At 45.1% G+C, this 18,291-nt stretch overlaps 1 protein-coding gene across 7 annotated transcripts in view; it reads right to left on the bottom strand.

Annotated features, from left to right (window-relative positions):
- LOC116989284 (transducin-like enhancer protein 4) overlaps positions 1 to 18,291 on the bottom strand; it is a 222,479-nt gene that overhangs the window by 172,515 nt on the left and 31,673 nt on the right. For all 7 annotated transcript variants that reach the window (XM_033046498.1, XM_033046501.1, XM_033046499.1 and 4 more), the window contains exon 4: positions 10,115 to 10,159. In XM_033046498.1, coding sequence (XP_032902389.1) covers positions 10,115 to 10,159 — 45 coding nt within the window. The remainder of the gene's footprint in view (positions 1 to 10,114; positions 10,160 to 18,291) is intronic.

The raw sequence follows: 18,291 nt of genomic DNA, 5'->3' as shown, positions 1-18,291 counted from the left end.
TGGTTTCCTTCGCTCCTCTTAACCTCAGTGTTGCTTTGCACCACTTCCCTCAAATGTAATGAAACTACAGCTAGAAGGGGCGTTTCTACACGCCTCCAGGCTGAAAAATCACTGGTGCCCAGAACCGAGAATTGGGCAATAAATGTATCATTCCCCAAACTCTGCTCGACAGACCTTGTTCCTGTTTCCACCTTCCTGAATCAAACTCACTGAGCACTGAATCAGTAAGCAACAGCTGCTCGGTCACTGCAGACGCTAGCCATTTTATTTTAGGACAAATATATTCATCTTGCACGTGTTTTGAGAAGGAACGTGTTTTATGGCGTTAAGAGTTTTCCGTTTTGGAACATCTTATTAAAAAAAAGACCCACCCTATCGTCCTGTTGAGTTTCACCGTCTGTATAACTCGTTATCATTTACTCCACAGCCAACAATGGACCATTGTGGGCTCCATCTTTACTTGATCATCGTTGCTTTTCGCATAACTTTCGTTCATTTGTTCTATTCACCTTCCATATCTTTCGTTTCCCTTTCCCCTGGCTCTCAGTCTGAAGAAGGGTCTCGATTCAAAAAGTCAACTTTTCCTTTCCTCCAGTGATGCCGCCTGAGTTACTCCAGCATTTTATGTCCACCTTTGGTGTTAAACCATCATCGGCATTTCCTTCCTGCACATTTCGGCAAGATATTACCTGGCCTTGAGTTATTCGGGAGACGTCGGATAGCCTGGGTTTTTCTTTGCAGTGTAAGAGGCTAAGTGATGACTTCTTGTACAAGGTGAGGTGTACAAGATAACGAGGGGCCTGGATAAAGTGAGCACTCACAGTCTTGTTTACCTGGGATAGAGGATTCTAAAACTAGAGGGCGTAGTCTCAAGGTGGGAGGGGAGAAAGTTAAAAGGGACCCCAGGGACATTTTTTTTTCATTTAGAGGGTAGTCCACGTCTGGAGTGAGCTCGCAGATTGAGCTATATAAGCAGATACAATTAAGATTTTTAAGAGACATTTGGACAGATTTGTAGATAGGAAGGGTTCAGAAGCATCTGGGCCAAATGCAGGCAAATGGATGCAGCCCAATAGGCCAAATTGGTCAGTATGGGCAAGGTGGACCGAAGGGCCGGCTTCCACATTGTGTAGTTCTAAAACTCAATGACATTGTGGAACTTATCTTCTCAACATCCTATAACATAAGAGTATTGGTAATGATGTTCTATTTGATATCAACTGGATCTTGGCTTCCAAGTGTATTATATATGTGTTTAGTTGAGTTTATTAACTTTTTGTTGCATGCTCTCCAATCAGTGAAAAGACTATGCATGGTTACAATCAAGCCGTCTACAGTTTACAGACACAACATAAAGAGTATAGCGATAAGTGCAAGATCAAGTTCAGTAAAGTTCAATTAAAGATCGTTCAAATGTCTCAAATGAAGTAGATGGGAGGTCAGGACCACCCTCTAGTTGGTGAGAAGATGGTTCCGTTGGCTGAGAACAGCTGGGAAGAAACCGTCCCTGGATTTTCAAATTTCTATACCTCTTGCCTGATGGGAGAGGAGAGAAGAGGGAGTAACCGGGGCGAAACTGGTCATTGGTTTTGCTGGTGGCCTTGCCAAGGCAGCGTGAAGTGTAGATGGGAGTCAATGGAAGGGAGGTTGGTCTGTGTGTGATTTCATTCACTGCATCCATTAGTCAATGCCTAAAATGCTACAATTAAAATATACTATGGTCAGGATTTAATCTATTGCAACATATTGACAGACCATACTAATTGATGTTAGGCAGCACAGTGGCGCAGCAGTAGAATGCAGTGCCAGAGACGGGGGTTCGATACTGTCTGTATGGAGTTTGTACGTTATCCCCGTGACCACATGGGGTTTCTCCAAGATCCCACACTCCAAAGACGTACAGATTTGTAGGATAATTGGCTTGGGTTTGAATACTTGGTAAAAGTGTAAATTGTCCCTAGAATGTATAGGAGAGTGTTAATGTGCAGGGATCGCTGCTCGGCGCAGACACGGTGGGCCGAAGGGTCTGTTTTCACGCTGTATCTCTAAACTAACCTAAACTCCACACAACTCTTTCTCAGTTGCCTCATTTCATCCCTTGATACTTTCCCCCTCACAATCCTAACTTGCTTGATATTTATTGCATCCATGCTATTTGCCTCACCCGTACCACATGCGGCTGACTTCCACACTCTCTCTGCCAAGCTTTGCGTTCTGATGCAACAGCTCAAGTCATGGAGAGTGTTTTGCCACCTGGTGTAAGCAGAGAGACGAGGATCACCCTGGGCACCAGGTTTAGAGAAATTGAAAATTCAATTCACCTTTGATGATTTCACTGCGCCAAGTCTGGAAAGTAAATCCTGGCCCACGGGGACTGTGTCAAGCTCATTATCCACTCCTGAGCATTTGCAAAGACAACAGCGCATGTCAGAGTCGTGTCATATCTTGTTTCTTGTCTTGCCCTGTGCAACAATGACCCCTATGGCGATCCCAACCCTGTTCGTAGTTAACACCCATGCTCTGCTACCTGGGAGGATTTTAATGGCTGGTTTGCATGACAAAGCCGTCAGTGGTAGATCACCAGCCATTGCAAGCTTGCAAAAGAATTGTCTCCACAACATATCGGTCTTTGCATCAACAATGACCTCCCCCAATAGATCACAGCAATGTACAGCGTGGATCAACATTTTGTCCAACCCATTAAATTATGGTTAAGGCAGCTCCAAGGTCCTAACACTGACATCTCTCCCCAAGAGGCAATGGATGCAGGATACAAGATACAATAGATTTGATCGATTAGGCACAAAGTGCTGGAGTAAGTCAGCAGGTCAGGCAGCACCTCTGGAGAAAAATCTCTGGGTGACGTTTCGGGTCGGGACTCTTCTTCAGATTGAAAGTGGAGGGGGGGGAACTGGAGTTAAGAATTGGCCAGAAAACAAAGCAGGGCAGGCAACAAATGACCAAGAAAGGTCGGAGTAGATAATGGTCTATCTTCAGCTGGGGAAGAGGTGATAACAAAGGGATACAAGGATGCGAACAGTGGAACTAGCAGGACGACGAGGGTGGGGAGGGAGGAAGTGCAAGGGGTTGATTGATTGGGAACAGGTCCATCAGTCCACCAAGTCCATCGATCACCCGTTCACGCTAGTTCTATGTTATCCTACTTTCTCATCCACTCCCTACACACAAGATAAAATTTGCAAAGGCTATTAAGCTGCAAACCCACACGTCTTTGGCGTGTGGGAGGAAACCCTAGGCAGTCACAGGGAGAACATGCAAACTCCACAGACTTGTAACACCACCTCGCATCTCCACAACTCATCCTCTCTGGAAAAACGTGGGTTACTTAAAATTGAAGAATTCAATGATCATACCGTTAGCACCATATGAGGTGCTGTTCCTCTAGTTTGCACGTGTTCTCTCTCTGGCACTCTCTTGCAGATAGTTGTGGACACAGCCCAGACCATCTCACAAACCAGCCTCCATTCCATTAACTCCATCTACATTTCATGCTGCCTCAGCAAGGCCAGCAGCATTAACAAGGACTCGTCTCACACCAGCCACTCCCTCCTCTCCCCTCAGGCAAGAGATAGAGGTTTGAAAATGCACACCTCCAGATTCAGGGACAGTTTCTTCCCAGCTGTTATCAGGCAACTAAACCATCCTCTCATTAACCAGAGAGCGGTCCTGACCTCCCACCTACTTCATTGGAGACCTTTGAACTGTCTTTATTCAGATCTTATAGGATTTTAATGTTATATTTTGCACTAAATGTTGTAGCGATTATCCTTTATCTGTGTACTGTGGACAGCTTGATTGTATTCATGTACAATCTTTTCTTTGACAAATAGCATGCAAACAAAAGCGTTTCACTGTGTTTCAGTACACATGACAACCAAAACAATATTGCACAAACGGCCACTGGATTAAAGACTGGTTAACTAGATTTCAGTTGCATTGGTTAATACAAAAAGGAAACTGATTCAATTGGAGATTTCCCCAAGTAACGCTTCAAGACATTAAACACACAAGAACCACCAGGCAATATCATTAGTTAGATTATTACGACGTGAAAAGCTTTTGTTGTGTGCGAACCAAGTCAGCGGAAAGACAATACATCATTACAATCGAGTCACCCATAGTTTACAGATACATAATTAAGGGAATATCGTGAATAACGTTTAGTGCAAGATAAAGTCCGAGCAAAGATTGGCCAAGGATCTCCAATGAGGTAGCTAGTAGTTCAGGACTGCTCTCTGGTTGTAGGTAAGATGATTTGGTTGCTTGATAACATTTGTGAAGAAATTGTCCCTGGATTTGGAGGTGTGCGTTTTCACACTTCAATACATTTTTCCCGATGGGAGAGGGGAGAAGAGGAAGTGGCCGGGGTGCTCGGGGACCTCAATTGAAGGAAGGCAGTTCCCCCAAAGGAAGACCTCCTATTGTTGGGCCGTAAAGAACTTGAATCTCGAGCCACAAAATTAGCAAATCAGAAACAAAAATGTCAGCAACAAACCAAGCTAACTTTGTCCCCAGCTGGCAAACATACCCCTACTTTGTAACGGTTCCTAAGGCAGACACTAAATGCTGGAGTAACTCAGCGGGACAGGCCGCATCACTGGATAGAGGAATGGGTGATATTTCGGGTCAAGACCCTTCTTCAGACTGAGAATCTCAGTCTGAAAAAGAGTTTCACCCAGAGAGTTGTGAATCTGTGCAATTCACTGGATGCATTTAAGAGAGAGTTAGATATAGCTCTTCAGGCTAACGGAATCAAGGGATATAGGGTGAAAGCAGGATCATTGATTTTGGATGATCAGCCATGATCATATTGGACAGTGGTGCTGGCTCGAAGGGCCAAATGGCCTGCTCATGCACCTATTTACTATGTTTCTATGTCACCCATTCCTTCTATCCAGAGATGCTGCCTGTCCCGCTGAGTTACTCCAGGATTTTGTGTCTATCTTGGGTGTAAACCAGCATCTGCAGTTCCGTCCTACACATTGTTAGCAGTTCCTTCTGGTTAGAGTGGTTGAGTTGCTGACTGGCTCACACTGCCTGCTTGCACCTGTGGTTTTGTTGCAGAACATTCTATGCAGTCAGCAGTCTACATGGACCAAAAAGTATAAATAAAACAGGAGCAGCTTTAATTGCGCACTACCCACAGACCACAAGCTAATCATGGCACAAACACATCACACAAGCAGTTTTCCTCTGTGGTCTCCAGCAGTCCAGACCGATGTTGTGTTCACCCAGCTGAATACATACCGACCTCCCCACTCCCCAATATCCAGGCCTGCCAAATCCAATGGTTAAGGCACTCGGTAATGATGAGCTAACCACAGCATAACCTTCTCTTTTACATCACTGCCACGGAACTGTGCACAAAATCCCTTTCTGAGGTTTAAAAAAAAGACTTGAAGAAAATAATTGTAAAGGTTGCTGCATTCAAAAATGTTTGATCATAATACACGACATATCTAAAGCATAGCCAAAGCAATTCCTGCTCCGATATCGCTCCCTGTAAATAACAAAATGCTGCAGTAACCCAATTTTTATTTAGTTCGGACGTCATTACAGATAATTGCAAGTTCGGCTGACCGCAGGAAGCAGACAGTATTTAATCAGGACAAATGCCTCAAAGCGCAAGAGCCAACTCAAATGCGGATCTCGCTGTAGATCAGCCTTCCTCTGGGCATTTGATGCATTGTTCCCAAACAGTGGAATGGAAATTTATTTTTTATTGCAAATTGCTTTGCTCGTGTTGATTCATTGCCTGAATGTTTATTGACCGCTTTGTTTACGGAGCTCGACAATTTGCCAAACGCAGTATACGCCGTTTCCCCATCCAGCCCACCCAGTTAAAACCAAGCAGCAAAATAACAGGGGAGTATGAAGAAACAAGGAACTGCAGATGCTAGTTCATACCAAAGATAGACACAAAGTGTTGGAGTAACTCAGTGGGTCAGACAGCATGCGCAGGAAGGAACCGCAGATGCCGAAGATAGACACAAAAATGCAATGGATGACGTTTCGGGTAAAAACCCTTCTTCAGACTTGAAATACTGATTAGCTATGAGATCATTAAATGGTGAGCCAACTTCAGGAAGTACAAATGTGCTCAAGTTGTTTTTTTAAACTGAGCAACTTTGGGTCGGGACCCTTCTTCAGTCTGAAAGTGGGGTGGGAGATTGCAACCTTCACGTGGCCCACCATGTTTCGACTAATGCAATCAACCCGACGTGCACAAACAAATAGATGTCGTGTTTTAGTGTCTACAACTTTAGGCTGAGCACGCCATACGCAAGAAGAAGAAGAAGTCTGAAAGTAGGATGTGGGGGTGGGGGGGCGGAAGCTGCAGGCGAGAAAAGACCAGGATCACACAGGGCCTGCCACAAATGAAGCCCGCTTGGCCCTGAAATCTGGAGGTCGCACGAGGCATAATTTATAATGAACTAGCACCAGAGATTCCAGAGTAGGGACCATTAATACAAGATGGTTACCAATAAACCAAACAGGTGTTCAAATAGTTGGAATAGTATCTCATATTTCACTTGGGCAGTTCGCACCTAGTGGTATGAATATGAATTTCTCTTACTTCAAGTAACCCCTGCATTCCCTCTCTCTCCATCCTTCCCCCACCCAAGTCGCACCAGCTTCTCGTTCTCACCTAGCAAACAGCTAACAATGGCCTGTTTCCTTTATCATCATTATTTTTTTGCATATCTTTTATTCATTTATTCTATATCTCTCTACATTAATGTCAATATCTCTCGTTTCCCTTTCCCCTGACTCCAGTCTGAAGAAGCGTCTCGACCCAGAACGTCACCCATTCCTTCTCTCCAGAGAGGCTACCAGTTCCACTGAATTACTCCAGCTTTTTGTGTCTATCTTCAGTTTAAACCAGCATCTGAGGTTCCCTCCCACACGTGTTCAGGACACTTACTTACAGAGAGGAAAGAGAATCTCACAGCCGCAATTAGAAATGGATTGAAATGGACGTTAGATAAGCACATTGCAAGGAGGACACAGGCTGATAGAAACTCAATGAAGAGGCATGGCAGAAGGCGTACGCAGAGATATTGACCTGATAGACTCAGTCTCCCTGCACCTCACACAAACAAGTCAACAAGATCATCACTGATAACATTGTATGACACAACTTAAACCAATAAAACAAACGCACGTTCAGCCCCCTGTATTGGGCAACATGTGGATTAGGTTGAGGTGTATTATTGTTACGTGTACTGGGATACAGTGAAGAGCTTTGTTTTGCACGCTTTCCAAATAGATCAGATAATACTGTGCATGACTACAATCAAATCAAACTACAGTAGATGGAGCAAAGGGAAAACAGATACAGAGTGCAGAATATAATTCTCGGCATTGCAGCACTCCAGTTCATAAACAAAGTCCAATGGCTTCAATGGGGTAGAGCAGGGGTGGGGAACCTGCGGCCTTCTAGGCCGTTAAGTGCGGCCTTTTGAATGAATCAAAATTTTGTAGAACAAATCCTTTTATTTTTATTTAAGAAGGAACTGCAGATGCTGGAAAATCAAAGGTAGACAAAAATGCTGGAGAAACTCAGCGGGTGAGGCAGCATCAATGGAGCGAAGGAAATAGGCGACGTTTCGGGTCGAGACCCTTCTTCAGACCTGCCTCACCCGCTGAGTTTCTCCAGCATTTTTGTCTACCTTTTATTAATATGTTTTTCTTTGTCTTTTATTATTTTTATATTAATCTTAAAATGAACGTATTTAAAATACCAGAGAGTAAACGAAGGTTCAACGAAATAATCCTCCCCGACTGACGGCCACAATAAAAACATTAGTAAGTCATGAGGGCTATTTTAACAAAATAATGTACATTTTAAAGTGTATCTAATTGAAGTTTCTTAGATTACAGCTAACTTAATGCAGCGTTCCAACATGAAAAGGTTCCCCACCCCTGGGATAGAGGTTAATAGGACAATACTCTAGCTGAAGAAGAGTCTCGACCCAAAACGTCACCTATTCCTTTTCTCTAGAGCTTCCCTGTGACCCGCTGAGTTGCTCCAATTTTTTATGTATCTTATGGAAGTGCCATTCAGAAGCCTGATAACAGAGGGGAAGAAGTCATTTCAGAGTCTGGTGATGCGTTTTCAAGCTTCTGTCCCTTCTGCTGGAGACGGGAGCAGGGAGGAGGAGGAATGTGAAAGTCATCTTTGGTTATGTTGGCTGCTTTTCCGAGGCAGTGTGAAGTGAAGATGGAGTCAAAGGTGGGAAGACTGGTTTGGATTATTCCGTGGAAACAGTTTAACTTTCTATTACACGGCTATCAGTTGGCCTGTTTCAGAAGGTATTAAAAAGGCCAATTATACTAACTGTTGAGCCTTCCCGAGATGTCGGGGGCCTAACTCAACAAAAGAGCAGTGATGGGAAGTGCCCACTTGATAACCCCAATGATATACTGGCATCTGCATGCTTGTCCCACAGTTAAACCATGTAAAGTCATTTTAGATTCTCACATGGCATTGGGATTGTGTTTCTTAGTTAAACATTCAGCTTGTGTGTTTATTAACTTGAAGGTAGCTTTTTATTGAATATGAAGTTAGTTATTGTCCTAGAGCATTGTCCTAAGTGTGCACAGTTTAGATACTATTTTGGCATTGGGCTTGGTGGTCTTAGGTTAAGTGCTTATCCTGGCATTATAGCACAAGGGTGGCGCAGTGGTAGAGTTGCTGCCCCATACAGTGCCAGAGTCCCGGGTTCGAGCCTGACTATGGGCGCTGTCTGTACGGAATTTGTACGGTCTCCCTTAACCTGCGTAGGTTTACCCCGGGAGCTCAGGTTTCCTCCCACACTCTAAAGACGCACAGGTTTGAAGGTGAATTGGCTATGGCTAAATTTGTAAATAGTCCCTAGTGTTTAACACTTCCGAAACAACGTACTCAAGTGTCCTATTAAAGTGTTTAAGAAGGAACTTCAGATGCTGGAAAATTGAAGGCAGACAAAAATGCTGGAGAAACTCAGCGGGTGCAGCAGCATCTATGGAGCGAAGGAAATAGACAACGTTTCAGCCCGAAACGTTGCCTATTTTCTTCGCTCCATAGATGCTGCTGCACCCGCTGAGTTTCTCCAGCATTTTTGTCTAACTTTGTCCTATTAAAGTCATTGATTTTGGTGACGATCAGGCACCTTAAGACCTGTACTACTAGCGCAACCATATCAAACGTTCAGTTATCTTATTTATTTTCCATTCCAAAGAACCAATTACACATGGATGTTTGTTAATTCTTTCATTTTTTAAATGGCATTGTCGATTAAAATCCAAAGTAAATTGATAACATTTTGTTTAAATAAGAAGAGAGGTGACTATGGAGCAAAAAAAAATCAATGCTCCGCAGATGGGTTTCCTTCAGAAATGACAGACATAATGGGCTAGACTGGTTTCCCTTCTGCAAAACCTCCTGATGAAGAATTGCTGGTCTATTGGTACATCCGCAACGTCTCTGAAGAATCTCTGGAGACGAGGGACTCAGGTGCTGGAATCTTGATCAAAACACACAAATTGCCAGAAGAACTCAGCGGCTCAGACAGCATCTTTGGAGGGAAGTGACCGGTTGACATTTCGGGTCTGGACCCCTCAACTTGAAGAAGGGTCCCCACCCTGAAACGGAATCTGTGCATTCCTCCTGCAGGTGCGGCCAGAGTTCCTCCAGCACTTTGCGTTTATCTTAAGAATCTCTATCTGCTTCGCATCTAAGGGCTTCCTTTCACAAAGCACCTCTGCTGATGAGCTTAGTGAATGGGTGGATGCTAGGTGACCTCGGGGATGTTGGCAATCCCCGAGGTCACCTAGCATCCACCTATTCACTAAGCTCATCATGGTCCCTTTCAAGTCCACCCCGGCCTAGCTTCCTTCGATGAGATTTTTGCTGTACCTGCAGCTCTCCCTGCGAGGTACCTGCCTCCAGCACCTGGAGATGTGTGATCGTGGAACAGAGGCACAGTGCAGACCGTGACTGCATTGTGGAGATTGGGAAACATTCCTGTCACTCAACAAAAGGGAAGAAGCAGTAACAGTGATTAATGGGACCGTTCAACCATCAAAACACTCGGAGGAATGGGCTTACCTGTTTATGCATTTCAATGTTCAATCCATAGGACATTTCATAGTACTGGGAAAACAAAAGGGGAAGAGACAGAATTACAACCGGGAATCTGAAGATTGGCAGAGAGAAAAACGGCTTTATAAAATTGAGAGTGCAGAAACTAGCTATTTCAGTACAACCATTCTGAGCAGTATTTGAATCTCATCACACTACTCCTCAGACAACGTATTCATCTATTAAATAGTCGGTATTCATCAAGCTTCCATTCCACCACTAAATCACGAAAGCGAGTTCAGTTTATCGTCACATGCACCAGGGTACAGTGAAAAGCTTCTGTTGCCTGCTAATCAGGCAGCAGAAAGACAATGCATGATTACAATCGAGCCATCCGCAGCATACAGATACATGATACAGGGAATAACAAGGGAAACAAGGATAAAGGGAGTTCGTGCAAGATGAGGCCGATAGCAGCTCTCTAGTTGCGGTGGGATGGTTCAGTGACCTGAACACAAAAAGTGGGCCGGCTTACGTCAACAATGTGCCGGGATAGGGATCCACATTGGAGGAAAAATTAGGCTTTCCAGAGGTTAGTGGTTACTGGGTCAGCACTCGGGGACCGGGACCATTCATCCATTAAGACAAAGCCAGGAAGTTATTTCTACCTGTTGGCAGGAATCCCACAGGGAGAGCTTCAGATACAGCAAGGAGCTTGTTGAAGGAAGCAACGCCATAACGGACTTGAAAGGGGCCATGAAGTGGGTGATTGTTGTATCCGGGGACACCTAGCACCCACCCATTCACAAATGGAGGTTGAATCCCAACACAGCAGAATAAAATGACAGGCTCAGTGATGTTAAATGACTCAATTGTCTTCATGCCCAACTGCTTCCCTATAGCCCCACGGGGAAGGTGATTACTGAACCTTACCCAATCTGGCCAATGTGCGACTCCAGATCCACCCATCTCCTATCAATTCTCATCTTAGCCCTGAAGCAAAGGATGGATGGGCAATAGATGCTAAGTCAAGAATAATCTTCTGAATGTCAAAACAGGCCAACGAGGCTTAAAACCACATCTTATTCTCCATGAATTTACTGTTGCTTTCTTCTAACACTTCCATGTTCGGAGATCCCTTTTGTCATCCATTTTTATTCTTAAGTTCATAAGTGATAGGAGCAGAATTAGATAATTCGGCCCATCAAGTCTATTCCGCCATTCAATCAAGGCTGGTCTATCTCTCTCACTCAACCCCATTCTCCTGCCTTCTCCCCATAACCCCTGACATCTGTACTAATCATGAATCTATCTATCTCTGCCTTAAAAATACCCATTGACTTGGCCTCAATAGCCTTCTGTGGCAATGAATTCCACAGATTCACCACCCTCTGCCTAAACTGTTAAAGCAACAAAGGAGTTTTTCAAAGCTAAAAAATGGTCTATTCTTGAGTGGGCAAGTCAATCACCCGATCTGAACCCAATTGAGCATGCCTTTTATATGCTGAAGAGAAACTGAAGGGGACTGTGTGAATCTGTGGAATTATCTGCCTCAGAAGGCAGTGGAGGTCAATTCTCTGAATAAAGAAACTCCTCCTTATCTCTTTCATAAAGGAACGCCCTTTGATTCTGAGGCGATGACCTCTGGTCCTAGACTCTCCCACTAGTGGAGACATCCTCTTCACATCCACTCTATCCAGGCCTCTCACTATTCGGTGAGGCCCTCCCCCTTGTAGTGCTCCAACCACCCCCCTCAGGAGTGATGCTAACCCCCACTGCCACTATTATATACAGTAAAGAGAATGCCATTTCATTTCCCAGTGACTGTTTGCAACAGACTGGAGGTGTCCAACTAACGAATATTGGAGCACCTCTTAATTCTGGTGTGGAAACAGGCCCTTTGGCCAACTGAGTCCGCACCAACCAGCGATTCCCACACATTAACACTATATACATTAACACATATACACTAGGGGCAATTTTTATTTACATTTACACTAAGCCAATTAACCTACAATCCTGTACTTCTTTGGAGTGTGGGAGGAAACCGAAGATCTGTGAGAAAACCTACGCAGGTCACGGGGAGAACCTGGGTCTCTGGCCCTGTGAGGCAGCAGCTCTACCGCGACGCCACCGTGCCGCCACTTGATGGGCTAAATGGCCTCATTCTGCTACTGTACCTTATGGTCCTATAATACTGCGCTGACTGCAACCTGGAAAGGCAGAGGCAGCCATTCCAAGGATTGCATCAATAAGTACCACATCCTGTGAATAATTATTTCTTAAATCTGTGAGAAAGCACAGTTGAAGCATTAATAATTGCCAACAAGGTGCCCTGTCCAGATTTATGGGAATGAACTCATGGGAGAGGTGGGTGCAATCTCTCAATAAATGGTGATCAGTGTCATAGAATAATTCTGGAAGTCACTGGATGATGAAAGAGGTGTTCGTTTTTGGAGGCGTCACCTCTAAGGAACAGTGCCAACTTTTAAACTGTTTTGCTTTTTGTAACATTTCAAAGCTATCAAAGGCATACGTGCGGGTCAAGGGCACACACGACTAGTTGCAACAAGCGCCTGGTGGCATGTTGACAAATAAAAGAGCCAGGCTTGTCAAAGAGAATAAATCATAACATCTTCTTCCTGATGACATGGTATTGTTGCAGACATACGACAGAATGGCGTGGGTAGATAAGGATTTGAGGCCTGCCTGAAGACAGAGCAGCACATGACAGACGGGCAACTAGACTTCATAAATTCATAAGTGACAGGAGCAGAATTAGGTCAATCGGCCCATCAAGTCTACTCCTCCATTCAATCATGATTGATCTATCTCACCATCCTAACCCCATTCTCCTGCCTTCTCCCCGTGACCCCCTACACCCATACTAATCAAGGATCTATCTCTGCTTTAAAAATATCCATTGACTTGACCACCGCAGCCTTCACTGGCAATGAATTCCACAGATTCACTACCCTCTGACTAAAAATCTTGCCCTCATCTCCTTCCTAAAGGACTCGTCCTATAATGCTGAAGCTATGACCTCTGGTCCTAGACTCTTCCATTGGTGGGAACATCCTCCCCATGACCACTCTATCCAGGCCTTTCACTATTCAGTAAGTTTCAATGATGTCGTCCCCTTCATCCTTCTAAACTCCAGCGAGCAGAGGCCCAGTGCAGTCAAACGCTCATATGTTAACCCACTCAGTCCTGGGATAATTCTGGTAAACCTCTTCTGGACCCTCTCTAGAGCCAGCACACCCTCAGGTATAGGGTCCAAAATTGCTCACAGAGCTCTACATCACACTGAGACGAGGCATTGCCCGAGTATACATGGAGAACCCTGGCCAAGAGCAAGGTGGGTGGAGAGTTTGCTGCCAGCATTAGGTGGAGGCCAGCTTGTTCGTTTACAACACCAGCTCAATTTATTTCTTTTTTTTTTTTTAAATTAGAAGTACATAATAAGAACATTTCATGTATATCAGTCATACATTGCTAATATTATCAGTTATTTAATCTCTGCTTCCATTTTTTTTTAATAGATAGAAAATAATAAAGAGAGAAAAAAAAAGCATGATAAAGAAGAATGGAATAATTTACTAATAATACAACATTGGAGATAGGTTCGCAAATTATTAAGTATAACTTTTCATCTAATCCTGAGTTCGAGCTTCAGTCAGTTTTCGTGCCGAACCATTCCACCCCTTCAAATAGTCAATAAATGGAGACCATATTCAAACAAAAAGTTCTTGTTTGTCCATTAAGACAAGTCTAGTTCTTTCCAAATGTAAGGTCTCTGACATTTCCATAATCCACATTGTAATTGTGGGGGTTATAGGGCCTTTCCAAAATTTTAATATTAATTTTTTCCCAGTTATTATACTATAGTCGAGAAAGTTTCTTTGGCTTGAAGTAAGTGTTAGGCTTTGTTCTGATATTCTTAACACCAGCTCAATTTCAACGGCAAGGGGAACTGATTTCTTTACCTGGACTTTTTCCAAGAGCAAGGCAACTTGTATTGACTGCCCCTATTTGGCCTCATACTTTCTTCGAGCTACTCTAGAGGACATTTTCAAGGGTACTCCAGGACACCAGTGTGGACCAAGGACCTGGAATGTATTTATTTATTTTTTTTGCTGGGTGAGCAGATGAAGTTTCATTCAGCTTAGAGATACTGTGCAGAAACAGGCCCTCGGGATTCGGGAGAAGTTGAGCAGGCTCGGACTATATTCCTTGAATGATGAGGGGTAATCTTACAGAGCTGTATAAAATCATGGGAGGAGTAGATCCCTCTCACAAACACACACTTTGGTTAAACATTATGGACGGCACTGTAGGTTCAAGGTGAGGGGGTAAAAGATTAAATAAGAATCTGTGGGGTCACTTTTTCACACAAAGGGTGGTGGGTGTATGGAACGAGCTGCTGGAGGAGGTAGTTGAGGCAGGTACTATTGCAATGTTTAAGAAACATTTGGATGGGGACATGGATAGGACAGGTTTGGAGGGATATGGGCCATACGCAGGTAAGTGGCACCAGGGTAGTTGGGACATGCTGGTCAGTGTGGGAAAGTTGGGCCGAAGGGCCCGTTTCCATGCTGTTGAAGTTGGAACAAGGAACAGTAGATGCTGGTTTACCAAGGGAAGACACAAAATGCTGGAGTAACTCAGAAGGTCAGGCAGCATCCCTGGAGAACATGGATAGGCGGCGCGACTCTCGTCAGCTGCGGCCTCTGCAGTCCGTCTGCGTTTTTATTATTTTATGTCTATGTTTTTATGTAGTTTTTGTTATTTTTGTTGGGGTATGTGTGTGGGGGGGGGGGGGGGGGGGGGGGGTGGGGGTGTTGTGGGGGGGTTGGGGGTAACTTTTAAATCTCTCCCTGCACGGGAGACCCGACCTTTTCTTTGTCGGGTCTCCGTTGTCGTTGGGGCTGCAATGAGGAGCGGCCTCCAACAGGAAGACCGGGGGCTCTGGTGCCGACTACTCACCTCACCGCCGCAGAGCTGGCCGAGTCCAGAGCGGGTGGAGCTGTGGTGGACGCTGCTGCGGCCCGACCTCCGGAGATTCGGTGGCTGCAACTGCGGGTTTGGTGGACAGTAATACCGGGAGCCCGCGGGTCCCTGGAGGGAGACCGCTTTTCGGGGCTTCTGCAGTGGCGACTTCTCCCGCCCGAGTTGCGGGGTTGAAGAGCACCTGGAGCGGGGCCTTACATCACCGCCCCGCGCGGCTTGGAATGGCTGCGGGCTGCGAGCGCACGCCGGGGGCTCTAACACCAAGACCCGGTGTGCGACCTTGCATTACCCGGCGTGGCGTTAATGGCCACGGGACAATCGCCATCGCCAGCCGGGGGCTTTGACTTTGACTCTGACATCGGGGGGGAGAGTGCAGTGGAGAGAGAAGTTTTTTTGGCCTTCCATCACAGCAATGTGATGGATGTTTATGTAAATTATGTTGCGTCTTGGGTCTATTTGTTTGTAATGTATGGCTGCAGAAACGGCATTTCGTTTGGACCTCAAGGGGTCCAAATGACAATAAATTGAATTGTAGGTGGTGCCCTTTTACACACATCACTATAAGCAATGTGAAGGGAGATGGAATGCTGGCCTTATTGCAGGCAGATTAGAATACAAAAGCAAAAACATTATATAGGCCCTCGAGACATCAAGGCGGAATTGTGTAAAATCTAACCTCCTTATCCATGGAATAATATATCTTCAAAGGGAGTGTGTCAAAAAATCAAAAAGGTTGGTTACCGAGTTGAAGCGATTGTCCTAAGGCCATTTTCAAAGCAATGGCCAAGAAGGAACACCAACACCTTTACTTCCTTAGAAGGCTTAAGAAGTTTGGCGTGTCCCCAGCAATCCTCACCAACTTCTACAGATCTGCCGTTGAAAGCATTTTATCTGGATGCATCACACCATGGTTTGGGAACAGCTCCATCCAAGACCACAAATAATTGCAGAGAATTGTGGACGCAGCCCAGACCAGCGCACAAACAACCTCCCTACCATTGACTCCATGTACACTTTGTGCTGCCTCGGCAAAGCCACCAGCATAATCAACGATAAGCCCCAGTCACACCCTCTTCTCCCCTCTCCCATCAGGCAAGAGGTACAGAAATGTGAAAATGCACATCTACAAATTCAGGGACAGTTTCTTCCCAGCTGTTGTCAGGCAACTGAATCCCCCAACAACAGTGAGAGAGCAGTCCCGACCTACTCTTGATCACACTGGAGAAACTCAGACTATCTTTACCACGGGCCTTTATCTTGCAGTAAACGTTATTTCCTTTATCATGCACCTGTATGCTGCGGATGCCTCGATGATAATCACGTACAGTTTTTCTGCTGTCTGGTTAGCACGCAATGAAAGCTTTTCACTGCACCTCTGTACATGTGACAATAAACCAAACTAAATTAAGGAGGTCAAATGATATAAACTAGCCCTGTAGGAGCTGATAACAAGAGGTACAGATCTTACTGAAATAGGCAGAATTATTATCGGGCTTGACAGGAGGAGAGGAGGCTGTCAAAGAGGTTAAGGATGCAAAATGAACAGGGAGTAGGGACAAGGAAGTGGCGCAGAGGTAAAAGGTGAGCATGATCTTATTGGATGGCACAGGAGAGATGAGGAAACAAATTTATTTTGTTTCCTCAAATTTTTCAGCAAGATCACCTCTTGTTCTTATAAACTTCACTGATTATAGATCCAACCTTTCCTTGTCCCACATATTAACCAAGTGAACCTTCCTTTAACTGCTACTAAAGCTAGCAGTCAAATAATATGTTAAAGGAATTGCAGAAAGGCCACTGTTTTGATTGAATTGAGTGAAAGATGCAGCGTGGAAAGCAGGCCCTTCGGCCCACCAACTCCATGCTGACCATCAATCTCCTGTTCACACTAGTTCTATGCTATTCCACTTTCCTATACGCTCCCTACATGCAAGGGGTAATTTACAGAGGTCAATAGGCCTATAAACCCGTGTGTCTTTGGAATGTGGGAGGAGACTGGAGCAAACCCGCATGGTATCAGGGACAACGTGCAAAGCTAGCACCCGTGGTCAGGGTCGAACATGGGTCTCTGGTGGCGCGAGACAGCAGCTCTACCAGCTGCTTCACTGTGTTGCCCCAATGCTTTTTTCCCCCTCCTGATCTCAATACTTTGAACTATTACCAAGGTGGGAGGGGGGGGGGGGGGGCAAAGACAGTGATATTTTGTGCTGTCTATCCTGCCCCTAATCTTTAGAAATCTCCCAAGGGTTTAAGTCTCAGGACAATGGTGGCAATGAAGCCAGCGCCAATTTGGAAAGATAAAGAACCTTCAACATTGCAGACAGATGCCGAGGGGACTGGGAGATGACAAACATGACACGGATGAGTCATCACAGAGAGAAGGCCGATGACTGAGAGAGGCTTCATGTGACAGAGACAGAGGCCCATTGTCACCAACATACAGAGGGATGCGAGCAGGGAGCCAGGAGGACGCGATTGAAGACGCGAGGCTGCAGTCACGCCAGGAGCTGCGTTCCGTGGCGATTTATATAGGTCAATGATATGAGATGCAAACCATTAGTGATAATGGGCTCGAGGAACAAGGCAAGCATTCACACGAAGGCGCTGGGAAATAACCAAGGAAGGCAACGTTTGAATCTTCATAAGTCCGTAACTTCATGTCAGGAGCAGAAGTAGGCCATTCGGCCCTTCAAGTCTATTCCCCCATTCAATCATGGCTGATCTATCTTTCCTTCTTGCCTTCTCCCCATAAACTCTGACACCCTTACTAATCAAGAATCTATCAATCTCTACCCCAAAAATATCCAATGACTTGGCCTCCACAGCCATCTGTGGCAATAAATTCACCACCCTCTGACTAAATAAATTCCTCCTCGTCTCCGTTCTAAAGATACGCCCATTTATTCTGAGGGCAATCCCCCTGGTTCTAGACTCTCCCACTAGTGATAACATCCCATCCACATCCATTCTATCCAGGCCTTTCACTATTCGATAAGCTCCAATGACGTCTCCCCTCATCCTTGCAAACTCCAGCGGGTACAGGGCCAGAGCCTTCAAACGGTTTTCATATGTTAACCCAGTCGTCCCCGGGATGATTCTTGTAAACCCGCCCCTGGGCCTTTTCCAACACCAGCAGATTTGGCGCCCAAAACTGCTCACAATATTCCAAACGTGATCTGACCAGTGCATTATAA

This window comes from Amblyraja radiata, chromosome 29 (genome assembly GCF_010909765.2).
Source record: "Amblyraja radiata isolate CabotCenter1 chromosome 29, sAmbRad1.1.pri, whole genome shotgun sequence".
Classification (NCBI taxonomy): Eukaryota; Metazoa; Chordata; class Chondrichthyes; order Rajiformes; family Rajidae; genus Amblyraja; species Amblyraja radiata.
This window is presented reverse-complemented; position numbering and strand designations above follow the sequence as displayed.